The 20156-nt window shown below is 43.2% G+C and overlaps 2 protein-coding genes across 2 annotated transcripts in view; both read right to left on the bottom strand.

Moving 5' to 3' along the window:
• Window positions 1-20156, bottom strand: part of ARHGAP6 (Rho GTPase activating protein 6) — a 624152-nt gene that overhangs the window by 434294 nt on the left and 169702 nt on the right. The gene's annotated exons all lie outside the window — the stretch shown is intronic.
• The window catches only part of LOC102815401 (COP9 signalosome complex subunit 4-like), a 3433-nt gene continuing 2808 nt past the window's right edge, over window positions 19532-20156 (bottom strand). The window contains 3 exon segments of the mRNA XM_006835637.1: window positions 19532-19785; window positions 19818-19889; window positions 19892-20069. Of these exon segments, the coding sequence (XP_006835700.1) occupies window positions 19532-19785; window positions 19818-19889; window positions 19892-20069 (504 nt within the window).

The following is a 20156-nucleotide window of genomic DNA, read 5'->3' as shown; positions in this document are numbered from 1 at the left end:
TCTTGTCTATAGACCTTCATGCCATTAACAATACAAAAGTTTATATATATATATATATACTGAAAGATTTGGGGTGTTTGGGTGTAGAGAAAAAAAGGGGACGATTCATAGAGGTCCAGAAGGGTAGCCAATTAGATGGCGTAGAATAGGACAGTGGCCCACTCAGTGGAAGGAAGGAAAGAAAGAGACTCGGGAGACTAGAACTTTCTCTAATCAGTTATAGTTCCTGGGTCTCTGGCAGATCAAGAACGTGTGCTCAAGGTGGCTGACTGCCATTCAAATCTGACTCCCAGCTAGCTAACTGCAATGTTGTTGTTGTTGTTGTCAAATCTATCGAGTCGGTTCCGATTCGACTCACAGCAATCCTGCATAAAATTTCCAAGGAGCAGCTGGTGGGTTTGAACCACCGACCCTGTGGTTCAAACCGACTTTGCGGTCCAGTGTTTATCCTACAGCGCCCACAGCAGCAATAGCTCAGCCAGATTCTTCGAGCCCTTTGATCATAAGTTATTTTGACGAGTACATTGAAGATATCACCTACCTTCACAAGCACTCTCATAAGGATTAAATAAAACCACATTGGTGTAAGGGGCTTGCTATACCTATAGCCTGGCAATTCACAGAGGGGCAGCTCGTGAGCTTGAACTGCCCACCTTACAGTTCAAAGGGCTTTGTAGTCTGGCGCATTAACCCATAGTACCACACCAGGACTCCACAGGGTAATCCTTTACTGTCGGGGACTAGGTGTAAGATGTTTTACAGCATCCCTGGCTTCTAACCACTAGGTGGCAGTAGCATACACCTCTCCCCGTTGTTAAGTGCTGTGAAGCGGGTTAAGACTCATAGTGACTGTGAGGAACAGCTGGTGGGTTTGAACATTCAACCTGGGGTTATCAATTCAGTGCTTATCCTGTGTGCCACACCAAAGGAATCCTGAAATGTGTTCAGATATTGCTTATTGTCCCCTAGAGGGCATACTCGTCCCCAGGTAAGAACTGGAGATATAGGAGCGGTGTCGATCACTCCTGAGTCACTTGGCAATCCAACATTAAATAGGTACAAAGAAACAGGTGGATTTGAAACAATTTGCTTTACAGGTTTCAGGAGAGCTTCCAAACTAAGATTAGGAAGAAAAGCCTGGTGAGATACTTCCAAAAATCAATCCATTAACACCCTATGGATCATGACAGCCACAACCGACCATGCAGATGGTGCAGAATGAATAAGGGGTTGCCATGTTGTTGTTGTTGTTGTTAACTGCCATTGAGTCAAGTCCCGATTCATAGCGACTCTGTATAGGATTTCCAAGGAACAGCTGGTGAGCTTGAACCACCAACCTTGTGATTCAAAGCAACATTATAGTCGAGTACATTAAGCCACAGAGCCACATGAGTTAGGGGGTAATTCAATGGAGCCTAGTGTATCCAAGGTTGGGGGTCTGAGTCCACTCTGAGGCACCTTGGAAGAAAAGCCTAGTGATGAACTTCTAAAAAAATCAACCACTGACAACCCCCTGGAGCAGAGTTCTACTCTGAAACACACGGATCACAATGAGTCAGACAGAGTCAAGTTGAAGGTTGCTGGTTATCCAACCTATTAGGACTGTAACATTTAATAAATATAAAAACTATCAAAGATATATTTTGTATACTTCATGGTTTTAAATCAGGGAAGGTGTGCACTAGGGTTGTATCTTTTCTCCTTTCTTATTCTATCTGTATGCTGAACAAATAATCCAATAATCCAAGACACTTAACTATATAAAGAAGTGGCTTCAGGATTGGGGGAAGACTCAATTTAACAACCTGCACTATGCAAATGGAACCATCTCTCTTGCTGAAAGTGAAGAGAACTTGGAGCATTTATTGATGAAGAAATACACTACAGTCTCTAGTATGGATTACATCTCAACATAATGAAAACAAAATTCCCCAGAACTGGACCGATAAGTAATATGTTGATAAATGGATAAATGATTAGCTGTGCTGAGCATTTCATTTTACTTGGATCCACAATCAATGCTCATGGAACAAGCAACAGTCGTGAGATGAAATCAAGTATTGCATTAAGCAAACCTGCTTCAAAAGATCCCTTTAATATGTTCAGAAGCAAAGACATCACTTTGGAGACTAAGGTGCGCCTGACCCAAGCCATGGTATTTTCAATAAGCTCACATGCATGCAAAAGATGGACAGTAAATAAGGCAGATGAGAGAAGAATTGATGCCTTTGAATTCTGGTGCTGACCAAGAGTATTAAATATACCACAGACTGTCAGAAGAGCAAACAAATCTGTCTTGGAAGGAGTATAACCAGAATGCTCATTGGAAGCCAGGATGGTGGCACTTCTCACCTACTGTGTACATGTTATTAGGAGGGTCCAGTTCCTACAGAAGGTCATCCCACGTGGTAAAGTGCAGCGTCAGAGAAACAGGAAGAGCCTCAGCGAGATGGGCTGAAACAACAATGGGCTCAAACATAGCAACGATGGTGAGGAGGGTGCAAGACCAGGCAGTGTTTCGTTCTGTTGTATATAGGGTCCCTACGAGTGGGCTCAGACTAGATGGCACCTAACAACATACTAGTTTTTGAAATCGTGTGTATCTGATTAACCATTAAAGCACATCTTAATTAAGAGTCACGACTTTCCAAGTGCTCCATAGCTACGTGTGGCTCCAAAGCAAACTAAACCCATTGCCGTCAACTCGAATTCAACTCCATATTGGATATTACAGGCACCGGAACTTACAGTGTGCAAGTTATGTTATTGTATTTCCTCGTTCTCTACTTTCCCCTTATCCCTCTAGATCTTATTCATTTTATATTTTTAACCATATATTGGAGATGTTCCTCTAAGTATTGCATAATTCATTTTTGTTTTTAACTTTTTATTGTGAATTGAGTGACGGTTAACAGACAAGATCATCAGCTTTACATTCAACAAATTGTACTCTTTGCTTCATCTCAATGATTACAATCCCCTCCCTGCAACAACAGTGATCCTACTTCCTCCCTGTACCTTCCCATTTATACCTTACATTTCATAAATGAACAAAGCAAAAATATTTGATGCATACATACAAGACAAAAAAATATATTTGTTGAAATATCCTAAAGGCATATTCTGCAAGCCAGCCTCCTGCCCGCAGGCACCCAACCTTACCCAGTCCATGGGCCTAGAGCCCGCAGCTGCTCTATGCCATCACCTCCGCTACCATCGCTACTGTCGCTGCTTTTCTAGGTAGGATCTCACGCTGCAATCATCCTCTTCCTTCTTACTGGTCCTGGGATGCATAGTTCATTTTTGATTGCAAGGAGGCATGTTTAAAATAAATAAGCCAGTGGCCCCCTTCTCTCCAGTCCCTCTGCCATCACGCCACTGCTACCCTCTTTGGTCTAAAATACAATTTTAATGCTGCCACCCTTCTCCCCAAATATCTCTGACACTCCATCCCCCTCATCTCATTGTCTATAGAATTCTTGATCTCTTCATCATACCCCTCTACTCTTAGACAGCCACGTGCCTTCTAGAATCATTCGCCCCACTTACGTGAAGACTCAAACAGCCAGATTGTGCCCTTGCGCAAAGTGTTTAAATCTTCCATAGCAGGGATCATCCGCAAAGTGTCATATAAATAATTTAAGGGACTCAACGAGTATCTGCTGATGACTATTTAGTCCTCACATGGGACTCCTTGGTTTACTGATGTTAAAAAGAATGAGCCTTCTTGCTGAGACCTGCCAGCTAAGGTTGCCCGTCTTCGGACTTTTCTCCACAACAACAATCCTCATTTTTTATACACTATAAAAGGAAGCATTTATTGCTTCTGTCCTTCTTGAGGGGACCAAATTGTTTCTCCACATTCCATAACCACCCACCATCTTCTCATTCCCATGCCCATCTGTGTTTAAGCCCATTGTTGCGGGGACTGCTTTCCAGAAGCTCATTAATAGCAGTCTGGTTTCCATCTGACAGTAAGTACGGTGCAAAGATGGCTCTGAGCCATGCTGCAGGGAGGATGAGTCTGTGATATGTCCACGTCAAACAACAGCACAAAAATGTGACTTCCCTTGGTTCTTTTGTAATCTGTTTGGGGCTGAAACTGAAAACTATTCTGTCATGGTTCTTGCAAGTTAGCTTTACCTATATACATATATATATATTTATTATTGTTATGTGCCGTGTAGTCAGTTCCGATATATATATATAGTTTGTTTCGTGCTGTGGAGTCGGTTCCAACTCACAGCCACCCTGTACAGGGTTTCCGAGGCTGTAAAAAACTGGCTCATCCCATGTATTTTGCTGGAGGCCCTGGGTGGTATAAACGTTAAGCACTCGGCAACTAACTGAAAGGTTGGCAGTTCGAATCTACCCAGAGGCTTCTGAAAAGAAAGGTCTGGCAATTCACTTCCCGAAGATCCCCACCATTGAGAGAGCCCTATGGCACATTTCAATATGGGCTTGTCATGAGTTGGCGTCATCTCCACAGCCAATGGGTCTTTTATTGTGTGTGTGTGGGGGCGGGTGTTGGTATGCATTATGCAAGGACTATGTCAAATCCTTCAGAGCTTCTGATTCAGCTGATCTTCCTTTGCTGATCCAACCTCAAAAATCTCACAGCATCCCATACACCAAGGCTGGTGGCTCAGATACCGTTGGTGACCATAAGACCCTCTCTGAACTTCTTAGAGTCTCCTGGTGCTACTGAAATACAAATTCTACAAATGGGTGGGTTTAGAGAACAGACATGTAATTTCTTATTGTTTAGGAGACTGAAAGTTCCAATCAGGATCTTGGCTGTATTGACTCTTTCCTTGTAGGTAGTCCACAATGTCCCTTGATTCTCTGGCCTGTTAGACCATCCTCGCATGATAGCTGTCTCCCCTCGTGTGTACTCCAAACACAGATGTTTCTCTATGTCTATGCTGTTCTTTATAAAACTTAGAAGTGATTAAGATTAGGACCCGCCTTACACTAGTAGGGCTTCAACTAATTGATTAGATTAGATCACCTTTCATTATGGAAGGAGATCACAGTATCCTCAGTTGCATCATAGAAGTGAATTGCATTCCCTTCCAGTGCAGGACACACAGATTGGGTTCCAATCCAGTGCACTGAGGTGCAGCCCCCACCCATCTGTTGGGGGAGGCTTGTGTGTTTCTGTGATGTTCAACAGGTTTCAGCAGAGCTTTCAGAGTAAGATGGACTAGGAAAAAGGGCCTGTGGGCCTACTTCCAAAAAGCAGCCAATGAAAACCCTATAGATCCCAATGACAACTAATCATGGAACGGCATAGGACAGGGAAGCATTTCATTCCATTGTGCAGGTTGCTGCTGTTGCTAAGCACCATCGAGTTGGCTCCAACTCATAGCGACTCCTGTAAAGGGTTTCCGAGGAGTGGCTGGTGAGCTTGAACTGCCAACCTTGTGATTCAAACCGACCTTGTAATCCAGTGCATTAACCCACAGCGCCACACCAGAACTCTCTATTGTGCATGGGGTCACTTTAAGTCAGGGGCAGAGTCAACAGCAGCTAACAACTATTACATTATATTACATTGCATCCATAGGTATAGGGGTTAGGATTCAAGCACACATTTGGGGAATGAGGGGAAATACAATTCAATCCATAAAAGTTCTCACTGTTGCAGAATGTTCTGATGACATGCTACTGCACACTTCTGCAGGTCTCTGCTTAGGGGTTAGCTCTCAGCCAGAGAACATGGAATCGACCAACGTGTGGAAAAGCCAATGGATCAACCCATAGAAGCAGCAGTCAAGAAATCAAACGATGTATTGCATTAGGCAAATCTGCTGCACAGACCTTTTTATAGTGTTGAAGAGCAAAGATGTCAGCTTGAGGATTAAGGGGAACATGACCCAAGCCATGGTATTTTCAATAACCTCACATGCATGCGAAAGCTGGACAGTGAATAAGGAAGATCATAGAATAATTGATGCCTTTGAGTTGTGGTGTCGGAGGAGAATACTGAAAGTGCCATGGACTGCCAAAAGAACCAATAGATCTGTTTTGGAAGAAGTGCAGCCAGAGTGCTCCTTGGAGGCCAGGATGGCTAAGCTTCGTCTCTCATACTTTGGACATATTGTCAGGAGGGAACAGTCACTGGAGAAGGATGTCATGCTGGGTAAGATGGAGGGTCAGAGAAAAAGAGGAAGACCCCCAACGAGATGGACCGGCCAGGTGGCATCATTGATGGCCTCAAGTGTGGCAGCGGTAGTGAGGTTCGCCTAGGATCGGACATTGTTTCATTCTGCTGTGCATGGGGTCGCTATGAGTCGGTTCCGACTCGATGGCACCTGACAACAATACTGGCTCTTGGGGTTCCCTCGTGGGATTGCTCTCCACGGCCTAAAGACATAATTGACTTACGATGCTGTGGTTGCTGGGAGGTGCTGTTGAGTTGGTTCAGATCCATATCGACCCTGTGGGTAACAAAACACTTCCCAGGCGGGTGTCATCCTCACAATTGCTGTTATGTTTGAGCACATTGTGTGCTGTTTGTTGTTAGGTGCCATGGAATTGGTTCTGATTCATATCCACCCAATGTACAACAGAATAAAACACTGCCTGGTCCTAAGCGATCCTCAAAGGTATAGTTAGCTGAGCCCATTGTGGCTGCCACTGTGTCAATCCATCCTGTCGGGGGTTGCTGACTTATGCTATTGTTGCTGTTAAAGTCAAGTCAGTGGCGACTCATAGTGGCCTTATGCACAACAGAACGAAACACTGTCTCGTCTTGTGCCAATCTCACAATCGTTGCTGTGCTTCAGCCCATTTCTGCTGCCACTGTGCCAGTCCATTTCATTGGGGGTCTTTCTCTTTTTCCCTGACTTTGCCAAGTGTGATGCCCTGCCTGACAATATGTCCAAAGTATGAGAAACGAAGTCTCACTATCCTGGCTTCTAAGAAGCTGTCTCACTGTACTTCTTCACTGGTATGTACTTCTGGCAGCCCATGGTACTTTCAATATTCTCCTCCAACACCATAACTCAAAAGCATCAATTCTTCTATGGTCTTCCTTATTCACTTTCCATGCATATGACGTTATTGAAGATACCATGGCTTGGGTCAGGCGAATCTTAGTCCTCAAACTGACATCTTTGCTTTTCAACACTTTAAAGAGGTCTTGTGCAGCAGATTTGCCTAACACAATACATTGCTTGATTTTGTGACTGCTGCTTCCATGAGTGTTGATGGTTGCTCCAAGAATGAAGTCCTTGACAACTTCAATCTTTTTTCCATTGATAAGAATGTTGTTTATTGTTACAGTGGTGAGGATTTTTGTTTTCTTTACATTGAGATGCAATCCATACCAAAGGCTGTGGTCTTTGATCTTCATCAGTAAGTATTTTAAGTCCTCTTCACTTTCAGCAAGCAAGGCTGTATCATCTGCATATCGCAGGTTGTTAATGAGTATAGTCCTCTAATCCTGATGACACGTTTTTCTTCATAGAATCAAGCTACTCAGATTGTGTGCTCAAAATACAGATTGAATAAGTATGGTGAAAGGATATAACCAGAGTGCACACCTTTCCTAATTTTAAACCATTCAGTGTCCCCTTGCTACGTTTGAAAAACTGCCTGTTGGTCCACGTACAGGTTCCTCACGAGCACAATGAAGTGTCCCAGAATACCCATTCGCTATAATGCTGTCCATGGCTTGTCATGATCCACACAACGGAAAGCCTTTGTGTAGTCAATAAAGCACAGGTAAACAAACATCTTTCTGATAGTCTCTGCTTTCAGCCATGATCCATCTGACGACCAGCTGACTTAGAGTACACCCCGAATGGGATTCCTCTATTTCCTGTTTTATGTCTCCACTCTTCTATTCTTGTCACTCAAACAAAACCCTTGGTCTTGAACCCTTTACTCGAGGCCTGTTTATGGGAGAATTCCTACTAAAACATGCGAACTTTCATTGAGAGAGAAAAGCTTTTGTTTCTTTATGTAAAAACAATCGATCATTAATTGGGAGATTTTGTTGTTGTTAGGTGCCATTGTGTTGGATTCGACTTTTAGTGACTCTGTATAGGGTTTCTGAGGCTATATAACAAAAAATGAAAGAGAATTTAAGTTGTGCCATGTAACAAGCTACAAAAATTGCATATTTTAACTATTTGATTTCTGGGTAGAAATGTGACTTGCAAAAAGCATGATCCCATACAATGGTTTTTCTATCTGTGTCATATTTAAATGTTGGCTCAAGCAATGTCAAGTACCGACGTGGCTCCATACAATACGTACTGAACTTGGAACCACAACTTCCCTAGTTCGAGTCCACCAGCTGCTCTGTGTGAGAAAGATGAGGCTTTCTTCTTCCACATAGAATTTGTAAAGCCTCGGAAACCCTATTCAGGGTTGCTATGAGTGGGGACCAGTTTGAAGGTACGTAACAACAACAAGCGATGTCCATCAGGAGTTAATAAAGCTCACTACCAGTGAGTCAACTCCAACTCATGTTGTGTTGTTGTTTGGTGTCACTGAGTTGACCCTTTGCACAACAGAAAGAAACACTGCTCAGTCCTGGGCCAACCTCAGATGCTGCTGCCACTGTGCCAATCCATTTCATTCGGGGTCTTCCTCTTTTTAGCTGGCCCTCTACTTTACCAAACATGATATCCTACTCCAGTGATTATTGGGCCCTCCTGACTACATGGCTGAAGTATAAGCGACGAGATGTGACTGCCACTCGTTTGTCAAGTGGTCATATTGTGGTGGCTTGTGAGTTGCTGTGATTCTGGAAGCTATGCCATGGGTATTTTAAATATCAGCAGGGTCACCCATGGCAGACAGAGTTCATCTGAGCCTCCAGACAAAGACAGACTAGGAAAAAGGAGAGACGGACTACTAGCGAATATTTAGTCACTGAAAACCGTTATGAATAGCAGTGAAACACTCTCAGCACCAGATTCCAACTCGTAGCTACCCTATGGAGGGTTTGCTGTTATTGTTAAATACTTTTCAGTTGGTTCTGACTCATAGTGACCCCGTATAGGGTTTCCGAGGAGTTGCTGGTGAGTTTGAACCGCCTACCTTGTAATTCAGATGACCTTGTGATCCAGTGCTTATCCTATGTGGACCACACCAGGACTCCCATATAGGATTTTGTTGTTGTTAAGTGCTGTTGAGTTGGTTCCAACTCATAGCCTCCCTGTATAGGATTTCCAAGGAGCGGTTGGCAAATTTGAACCGCTGAGCTTGTGGTTCAAACCGACCTTGTGGTCTAGTGCATTATCCCACAGCACCACACCAGGACTCCCAAATGAGGTTTATGAGACTATAATTCTTTATGGGAACAGACAACCTAATCTTTCTCCCTCAGAGCATCCAGTGCATTTGTCCACAGTATTACCTGAAATAAATGTTTGTAAGGCGCCATCGAGTCGGTACCAACTCATAGTGACCCCTCTGCACAACAGAACGAAACCCTGCCCGGTCCTGTGCCAACCTCACAACTGTTGCTACTTTCGAGCCCATTGCTACTGCCACTGTGCCAATCCATCTAGGTGGGGGTCTTCCCTTTTTGTTCCCGACCTTCCACTTTACCAAACATGATGTCCTTCTCCAGGGACTGGTCCCTCCTGACAATATGTCAGAAGTATAAGAGATGAAGTCTGGCCATCCTGGCTTCCAGGATATATGGTATGCCTAAAGTTTCCTAAATAACAACATAATAGGATTTTGCATACAGTGAAACTGTCAGTTAGAAACTTCTCAATGGAAGATGCTCCAATTCTCTAAACCTCAATGCTGTAATGAAATCCAATGGCTGCTGCTTTGGGTTTTCTAGTGTGGATACAATGTTTGATCACAATCCCAGACATTCCAGGCATAGAGGGCAAGTTGGGGCTTTCCCACAATGTCTGCTGCCTCCTACCACAGTCTCAGAGCACCCACTGCAGAGCTGCCGTGCCCCCCACCTAGAATAAAGCTTACCAACTCCACTCAACCAGGTAGGACGACTTGGTGGCGCAGTGGGTTGCACATTGTACTGTTAAATGATAGGTCAGCGGTTCAAACCCACCAGTTGCTCCACAGAAGGAAGAAGTGACAATCTGCTTCTTTAAAAATTTACAGCCTTGGAAACCCCATGGAGCAGTTCCACTTTGGGTGATACGGTTGCTATAGTTGGAATTGATTCATAGAGACACCAAAGGAGGAAGTGGTTGGGGTTTTAGTTTACAGCTAGATATGCCCTATGTTGACATTGAGGACAGTGAGATGCAACGAGAATTTCCCTGGGTCAAAGACAGAGAGTCTACCTTAAGAGATTCTCAACTGGAGAGTGATTTGCCGGAGTCGGAACATTTGGCAAAGTCTGGGCAGTTTTGGGTGTTAAAACTGGAGGTCCAGTGAGTTACTGGCATCCAGTGGTAGAGGCCAGAGTGCTGCAAAACACCTTACAACCCACAGGGCAGCCCGCACTATGAAGATTTCTCCTGCCCGAGGTTGTGAAACCCCCGGTTGGACATTGGATTTGAAACAAGAATTCAGGAACAAATACTTCAAGTTCTTCCTAGCTCTGGTAAAGAACTCAAGTGTCTTCAGCTTCCCAGTTATCTGCGAAACAGTGGGAGATGGTTTTGGCTCAGGTTATTAGCCATGGTATTTGAAGTATCCTGAACCCTGAACATTTGTTTAATCTGACTCAACTTGTTTTCTCTATCCCTCACCAAAGCAGAGATTTTCACAATGGTCTGATCTCAGGAAACCTTTACACTCTTCAAAAATTATTGAGGACCCCAAAAGCTTGGGTCGATGTGTGTTTTCTCTAGTGCTTATTGAATTAAAATTAAAACAGAAAGTTTTCAAACACATGAACACATAAGCACACATTCCATTCATGGTCAGCCAGATGGTATCACCCCACACCATGCAGCTCCTGGAGACCTCCATGAACTGCTCATGAGAGAATGCGAGTGACAAAAACACAAAGAATGGCTTAGTGTTACTATGAAAAGAGTTTTGATCTCAAAGAGCCCCTGATCCTCAATCACCCTTAAGGGTTCCTCAGACCATACTTTGAGAACTACTGCACATTAAACAATTACTTGAAAGGTCTAGATATGAACAAATATTCTAGCACTCTTTATGACAAAAATGAGTCACTCTCCTTGTAAACATATGCTCATCCTTTCAAAAAGATACCAAGTGTTACCTCACAGCTGCCCTATGCCCTAACGAGTACAAATGAGGGAGACAAAAATTAACCAGATCAGTCACCTCGACTTTTGGTCTTTTATTATTGGTTCTATATGAAGGGGTTTCAAGAAAAATAATTGAATGAAAATAAATTAGAATTTTTTCATGAACTTTTTGAAATGCTTCCTCGTACATTCAAAGGGTTCATTTGTCTTTGAGAAAAACAGTCATTCTGAAACTGTCTTCTAATATGAGACATCTGGGACAATCAACAGATCATGGTCTCGTGTTTCATGAGTCTACGCCCCATCAAATCTGGTAACAGAAGGAAACTTAGACATCTTGAACTGTATTCCTCTTTGATGATCTCTTTAGGAGAACAAGACAAGTTGTACCCAAAAGCAACCAATTGATTCGGATAGATTTTTTTTCATCATCAAGATTACAAAACAAACTTGATATTTTTGCAGCATCTTTTCTCTATTTGATAAAGAACTGACTTCTAGAATGTATACGAAAACAACCATCTATAGAATGCTTCTTAAAGAGCGCTATGTACAGTCTCAGGATTAAGACAATTAAAGAAATCAGTTAGCTTTCAAGGAAATGTTTCTAATTTTAAAAGTGTGAAGTAATTTCATATTTAAACAATTTGTTAATATTCGAGACAGTTTTTTTTTGTTGTTGTTGTTGTTGTTTTAGAGCATCGATTCCTTGAAACGAACCCAGTTGTCAGATGAATAACTCTCAGGGTTTCTCACTCTTGGCCCTATTGACATTTGGGGTCAGGCTACTCTGTTGTGAAGGCTATCCTGTGTATTGTGGAACTTGTAGTCAAAACCCTGACCTCCACTCACTAGATTCCAGTAGCAAAACTTCAAACTTCAGCTGTGAGCATCAAAAATGTCTTCCAGACATTTCAAAACCAGCCACGGTTACGAACTACGGATATAGATCAATCAATTTATCACTCGACTATCTGAGAAATGGGTTATTGAAACTATTAACTTCCCGCCTGCACATTGAAAAGACTTGGGGATAAGGTTCTGGACACTTTTCCACATCAGAGCTTTCTTTTACTATTATGAATTCCACATAAAACGATTCCATTGATTCGAAGGAAGGTCATTTCCTGGGATTCTGCAGAGCTGCCTCCACTGCTGAACAGATGACCCCTCAGGCACAAACTCTCAGGAAATGTGTCCCAGACACCCAGGCCACAACGCCCACTTCGGAGCTAGCCTAAACGGTCTAACATCTGGAAAATTCATCCTTCAATCAATGTTAGTGGACTGTCTGATCGCTGGCAGGCCCTGTTTTAGGTGCGGGGGATACAAAAGGAACGGACTTTATGCTAACTCTGGAAAAGAACAAAGACTTCTTAAAAATCACAGAGGCCTTGTTTTCACCCGACCCTCACACACCATTCCCAGACTTGCAGACCTATGTTGTTTGTTAGGTGCCATCAAGTTGGTTCCAACTCATAGCAACCCTACGCATGCCAGAATGAAACAGTACCCGGTCCTGTGCCAGCCTCATCCAATCCTTACTGAGATGAGTCTATCAGTGGCTCATTTATCCCTCTGTAGCTTCCCGGAGAAGGCTAATCAAGGTAGACCAGAGCGAAGCACTGCCCAGTCCTGCACCATCCTTAAAATCATTGCCATGATGTCCACTGTTGCAGCCAATCTATCAATCCATCTCATTGAGGATTTGCTTATTTCTTTACTGACCCTCTACTTTACCCCATATGATGCCCTTCTCCAGAGTCCAGTCCCTCATGTTGTTATGTCCAAAATGCATGAGATGCAGTCTCACTATCCTGGCTTCTAAGGAGCATTCTGGCTGCCCTTCCAACACACATTTGTTTGCTCTTCTGGCAGTCCACGGTATATTTAAACGTATTCATTCATTCTTCTTCCGTTGTCCTTAGTCATTGTACAACTTTCCCATGCATAGGAGGGAACTGAAAATCCCATGGCTTGAGACCAGTGCATCTTAGTCCTCAAAGTGATTATCTTTGTTTTTGAATACTTTAAAAAGATCTTTTGCAACAGACTTCTGAGTACAATATGCCTTTTGATTTCTTGCGTGCTACTTCCATGGACATTAATTGTGAATCCAAGTAAAATGAAATCCTTGACAACTTCAATCATTTCTCTGACAATGTATCATGATGTTGCTTATTGGTCCAGTTGCAAGGGGTTCAGTTTCCTTTATGTTGAGGCGTAATCCACATTGAAGGCTGTTGTCTTTCTCATCTTCATCCATAAGTGCTTCAAGTTGTCTTCACCTGATTTCAAAAAGCAAAGTTGTGTCATCTGCAGATGAGAGTTGTTAATGAATCTCCCTCCAGTCATAATGCTGAATTCCTCTTCATAGAGTCTGCCTTCTAGGATGATTCACTCAGCATATAAATTGATTAAATACGGTAAAAGGGTATAACCCTGACACACACCTTTCTTATTTTTAAACCATGCAGTATCCTCTTATTCTCTTTGAACAACTGTATCTTGCTCTATGCACACATTTCCCACAAGCACAATTAAGTGTTCGGGAATTCCCATTCTTCCCAATGTTATCTATAGTTTGTTGGTTCACACAGTCAAATGCACTTGCATATTCGATAAAAACATAGGTAAACATCTTTCTGGAATTCTCTGTTTTCAACTAAGACCCATCTGACATCAGCAGCAATACCTCTTTGTTTCCTGTCCTCTTCTGAATCTGGCTTGAATTTCTATCAGTTTCCTGTCCATGCACTGCTGTACCCATTTTTGAATTATCTTCAGTAAATTTTTTCTTGTAGGTGCTCTCAGTGATACAGTTTGATAATTTCTGCATTCTGTTGGATCAGGTTTCTTTGGAATGGGCACAAATATGGATCTTTTCCAGTCTGTTGGCCAGGTAGCTGCCTTCAAAATTTTTTGTCATGGACAAAAAAAAAAGTGACAGCTTCCAACACTGCATCCATTTGCTGAAATATCTCAATTGGTAATCCATCAATTCCCAGAGCCTTGTTTTTCACCAATGTCTTCAGAATGCTCTCTCTTAGAATGGTTGAATGTCAACCAGTTCTTTTTGTAAGTCACTGTCTGTATTCCTTCCATCTTCCCTTGATGTTCCCTCTGTGCTACTTAACATCTTGCCCATAGACTCCTTCAACATTGAAACCCAAGTCTGATTTTTTTTTCTTTTCCTTTAGTCCTTTCAGCTTGAGAAATGTCTACTGTGTTCTAGGGTAGCTCTTCTAATTTAAATAGTCCACTTTTTGAGGCTTTTGTCCCTGAATACTCAATAATCTGACCTACTTTGCCTACTTTTTGCCACTAAACGACACAGGTCCACAAAAGTTGTTATAAACATAACTAAAGGGGTCCTGATGTGGTGCTGTGGGATAACACACTAGACTGCAAGGTTGGTTTGAGTTCTAAGGTCGGCGGTTCAAGCTCACCAGCCACTCCTTGGAAACCCTGTACAGGGTCGCTGTGAGTTGGAACCAACTCGACGGCACTTAACAACAACAACAAGGCTAAGTGGCTGAGAATAGCGCGTGGGAGAAGTGTGAAGACAGGGACTCTGTGACTCAATGGTTAATTGATCGGCTGGTAACCAAAGGGTTGACAGTTGGAAGCCATCAACAGCTCTACAGGAGAAAGACTTCGAAGTCTGCTGCTGTCGAGAATGTTGTTGTTAAGTGCTGTCAAGCTGGTTTAGTAGACTCACAGCGACTCGGAATAGGGTTTCCGAAGAGCATCTGGTAGGTATGAACTGGCAACTTTGTGGTTTGCAGTCCAGTGCTGATGTTATGGCTAGAAAACCATATGGAGCCGCTCTCTTCTGTCACGTGGTGTCCATTCAAATAAAAACCTCAACAGGACAGCACCGTGAGGGACAGCACTATAGTTTCAGAGAGCAGATAGGATAGGAAGAGAAGGAGGAGGAGGTCTAAGCTGCAAGAGACTTCAGAATTCCTCCTATTCTCTCACCCAGTTCTAGAATTTTCTTTTCAACCATCATGGTAAATGGTCACTTTAGAGGAGAACATTTAACAAGCTAAATATCCATCTGAGAGATAGCTTTCTTTCCTCTGCACAATGACTACGAGTTTTGACATCCCTCAGTTTGAGAGTCTTAGACCCTCTCTTTGAGGACTCCAAAGAGACCGGCCATTATCCACACCACTGGCTTTCATTTGTTGGACGTGGTTTAGTAGCTCCAAGAAGACCCTGAAAGGACACATGTACACTCCTATAGAAAACGATTTCTTTAAACAAATACACAGCACTCCCTCAAAGAAAGAAAGCACAAAGTAACTGCTGGGTATGGAAAGTAGTTCATAGTGGTAGTGTTTCAGCAAACCCAGGTTTCCTTGAGCGCAAACCATTTCTTGTACTTGTACACACCACGCCAGTGGGGCACCGAGCAGCTGCAGTAGACCCACATTTTCTGGTCCGGTGTGGTATAATTGTGAGTGTCTTGGAGACAGTGCCTGGCTGTGCCTGCTCTGTGTGGCTAACCCCGCCATCATGGGATTAACCCTGGGAAGGTCTCCCCCACAAAACTGCAGGTGCCTTACTTGTCTTTGCCACCCAGGGCTCAGCACATCTAGTTGTTGATTCGCGAATTTGATTCCTGGTGCTTCCATTTTTAAATAGCTGCAAGGCCTTAAGTAAGTGGTTGGGTTAATCCATCCATGTTTCAGTTTCCTCACAGTGAAGTGAGAATGAGAAGGCCAGTCAGGTGGCATTGCTTTGAGCATTACATTAAGTGTTTAGTTGTCAAAATGTCAGATGAACTCAACCAAAGGTGTATCACTGGAATGGGGATGAAGAGTTTTCTGCAAGTGATTCTACCTTCTAAGGTTGGGCTTGAGTTGTTTCCTAATTCAATTTCAACTGTGTGTTTGTTTCTTGGAGCTACCATAACAGATGGATACACCACTGCTGCTATTTCCTCCCCCAAAGGGAGAAGACAGCTCTGCTCAAATAAAGTAGCATTCCTATTTCCATCTGCTCATCCACATGAGCCAGTCATCATTTCAATGGAATTATAAGAGGGAGGATGGGGAGAGGGAGAGGGAGAAGTGGGGGATGGAAGAAGAGTTCTACAGTTGATGGATAGATCATGTCCACATCCCTCCAAATCCCCAGGTTGAAGCCATCTGTCCACTTTTGAGTCTGAATTGAGTCTAAGATGACAAGGTTGGGCCTTCAGAAAAAGGATCATGGGTGGGTGCAGGGGTTGGCTCCGTCTCCGAAAGTGGGTTGCCTTGCTCACCTCCCCTCCCTCTCACTACTCCACCACCTTCCCCAGGTACACATGATATGTCCCATATGGGGCCTGAAATGAGGCTGATAGGGAAAGACTCTGTTGAGGTTGAAGAGTCAAAGATGCAAAGTTAGAAAACCTTTGAGGCTCAAGAAACCAGTTGGAGTGGCAACCCCAAGTAGTAGCTGGCACACACTCACCTTCTGGACTATAAGTCATTAGGCAGGCACATTAGTACAGGGGTGAGGAGGATCTTTATCAGGTAGGAATGAAAATATCACATGCAGATAAGTAAAAAAAGAATACCTTTCACTGCTTGAAGCTTCCGATAAAAGCTGAAGCAATGATCTGAGAAAGGGAGGTGGGAGAGTTTACACAGGTCTGATAGCTCTGCAAATGCTAACGGAACTTCCGGTGAGTTGAAAATCTAGAGGAGACCCTTGGAGCTCCGAATGGGGGGGGGGGGGCTGTGAAAGCTCCTGCTCTAGACAGTTTCTCAGGTCACATGTCTTTAAAACTAACACCATTGCTGTCAAATCAATTCTGACTTACAGCGACCCTGTAGGACAGGATTCAAGGCTCTAGATCTTTACAGAAACAGGCTGTCTCATCTTTCTCTCATGGAGCAACAGGTGGGTTCGAACCTCAGACCTATGGATTAGCAATGAGTTCTTAACCATTGCACCAACAGGACACCTTCAAGCTTCAAGGGAGCTTCAAAAAGTTCATGGGGAAATTCCATAATCTTTTTTTTTAACAAATTCACAATTCTATTCATTTACTTTTCAATAAGTTTCAATCCTTGAGGGCTACAACATCACACGGATTCTGTGTCCAATGGCCTGAGCAGGAAAGTTGCTTTGGAATTTCGCCCGAACCAGGCCACTGCTTCCATGGGCACGAGTTACCTTTCCCCAGATGACTCTAGTTTTGTTCGGTTTGCCACCAGGAGGCACTTTGCTTTGTACACATAAGCACATCTCTTGCCTAAGTAGAATTCGGTTTCATCTTGAGCATAAACACCTTCAATTTTAAGAAGAGCTGTATCTTCCCGTTGGTTCCGGAGCCAGGAAAAATGGCCTTGGACCAGCCTTCTAGACATAGCGCTGACTTTGAAGTCCTGTTCCCAGCAGGCCTCTATAGACTCCAAGAGGGCAGAAAGAGAGCAATTCCATAATCTTTTAATTCCATTTTTCTGTGAACTGTTTGAAGTCCTTCTCATATATAGTGATTGTTGTTGGGTGCTGTCAAGACAATTCCAACTCATAATGCTCCCATGTGACAGGGTAGAAGTGCCCCATAAAGTTTTCTTGGCTGTCCTTTCTCCCACAAAGCCACTGGGTAAGTCTGAACCACCAACCTCTCAGTTAGCAGCTAAGCACTTAACCACAGTGTCACCAGGAGCAGCTGGTGAGTTTAAACTGACAATCTTGTGGTTCAAACTGACCTTGTGGTCCAGTGCTCCATCCTACAGCGCCATGCCAGGACGCTATATATATAGAAAGAGTATACATCGAAGGTAGAGACGAAGGTTGCTGCTCAACGTCAGAAATGGCCAGGATGGCCCCTACCACAGAGAATGATCTGGCCCCAAATGCCCCACGTACTCAGGCGAAGGGAAGTGTCTGGCAGTGTACAAGGGACAATGATGCAAAAGTATTTTGTTCAGATTCTCTCACTAAACCAAAACAAATCCTCCAGGGCGGGTGACGGTCCTCCCCTTTGTTGCTCACGTGACAATGGGAGACTGTCAATGTCAAGCATGAGTGACAAAGTGGAGTCTAGACCTGGGATTGTCTGACCCCAAAGTGTGTCCTACTAAACAGCCTGTACTTTGGTCCCTATACGTGACCCAGAAACCTGTAACCAATTACTGGTGTTCATATAGAAGGGGGGGGGGGTTCTGTTCCAGTATGCATTATGATCAATTTGATTAATTTTTGAAACATCTTGTGAAAATTAAGATTTCCCAAGAAACAAAGCATTGCAGTCCAGGATATACTGCTCTTAGAGATGGATTTCCAGCATTCAAGAATCTGAACACAAGGGAAGTCTACTTCAATCTTTGATTGTCATAGGACTCCCCATAGCCCTTTACTTGCATCTAAGCTGGCTCAGTCCCTGGAGAAGGACATCATGCTGGGTAAAGTGAAGGGTCAGTGAAAAAGAGGAAGACCTCCAACGAGACGGATTGGCACAGTGGGCAGCAGCTATTGGCTCAAGCATAACAACAATTTCAAGTAAGGCTCAGGACCGGGCAGTGTTTCCTCCTGTTGTGCATAAGGTCGCTATGAGTCAGTACCAACTTGACAATACGTAACAACAACAACAACAACAAGACTGCCTTGAATACTGTTAGTAATCGGGGATGATTATGAAGCATAAGAAGTGAAACAGACAACACATGGAAGGTGTGTCATCGATGCAATGGGTAACGCTAAGCAAGAGATGAAGAAAACCAACAAAAGAAATGATAAAAGTTGTAAGGACTACAGAATCGACATTAACAGCGAGTACCAAATGACCCAACGTTTACTGAAAAGAAAACGCCATGTTCGGAAGCTTAAAATCCAAGTATGGAAGAAGCTGGGTTGGCCAGACTTTAGCAGAAGTCACAAAATGTATGGCAAGGTGGCCAGTGTTCCAATCATGCCAAAAATAGGAGTGGCCTTCAAAACAATAGGAAGGTTTCAGCTTACCCCAAGGGTAGGCAGTGCCTGTTGTTTCGAACTTGGCTTCACAACCACTTATTTTTTTCTTTCTTTCTCATTTCTCCATTTATTAGAATAACCACATTTGGAGAGGCACAAAGTTACCACAAATTTCAAACTTTTTAGCTACAGATATTTCACTTACTCCATCTAAAGAAAAAAGCTTTCAAAACATCTGAGTCAACTTGAAACACAGAGACCCTAAATATATGGGAACTACATATTTGTAAATGTTTCCATTTCCTGCTTTAATAATGTCTTCCTGAAGTAGAATCCAGCATAAAAGGGACATGTGTAAGGTCATGATGCAAATGCTTTGGAAACAAATGAAATTAACCTATACAACATGGGAAACAATGTCGTGTGCAAAGTTTTGTAAGGGTTCACTGAGCCATCTGGGTTTCCATAGCTTGTGCGGTCCATTCGGGTGCTGTCTGGCTGATTCTTTCCAAAAGGTTGTTCACTTAGAAGCAAAGCGATTAGATTTGTTTGTCCCATGATAGCACGGCTTCTCGTGTTTCAAAATGAACTATTCCGATCATCTGATCAATAAATCCATTCATACGTACTTCTGTGGTCATTTGAGATGCTATCTTTTCTGCCTTAGCTGCAGGGGTCTCTAAAAGAGCTCCAAGTTATATTATTATTATTATACAATTTGCTGGCAGACAAAGGTAATATTATTATACAATTTGCTGGCAGACAACAAATTGTGTTCAATAACAGTTCTGTCCAAGATGCTGTAGTTGCTTTTTGGTGAGGCATCAACATGGCAGTAAATTCTTGAAGTGGATTTCCTCTGATGATCCTATCTAGGTACATTTTCTCTAGAATCCCATAAGCAGCAAGTTGCTGGCACCTTTCATCCTTAAAAAGAGTTGTTGTTGTTGTTGTTGTCAGGTGCCATGGAGTCAGAACCGACTCATAGCGACCCTATGCACAGCAGAACGAAACAATGTTCGATCCTGGGCCAACCTCACTACCGCTGCCACACCCGAGTCCATCAAT

The sequence above is a fragment of the Chrysochloris asiatica genome, unplaced genomic scaffold, assembly GCF_000296735.1.
Source record: "Chrysochloris asiatica unplaced genomic scaffold, ChrAsi1.0 scaffold00018, whole genome shotgun sequence".
Lineage (NCBI taxonomy): Eukaryota > Metazoa > Chordata > Mammalia > Afrosoricida > Chrysochloridae > Chrysochloris > Chrysochloris asiatica.
This window is presented reverse-complemented; position numbering and strand designations above follow the sequence as displayed.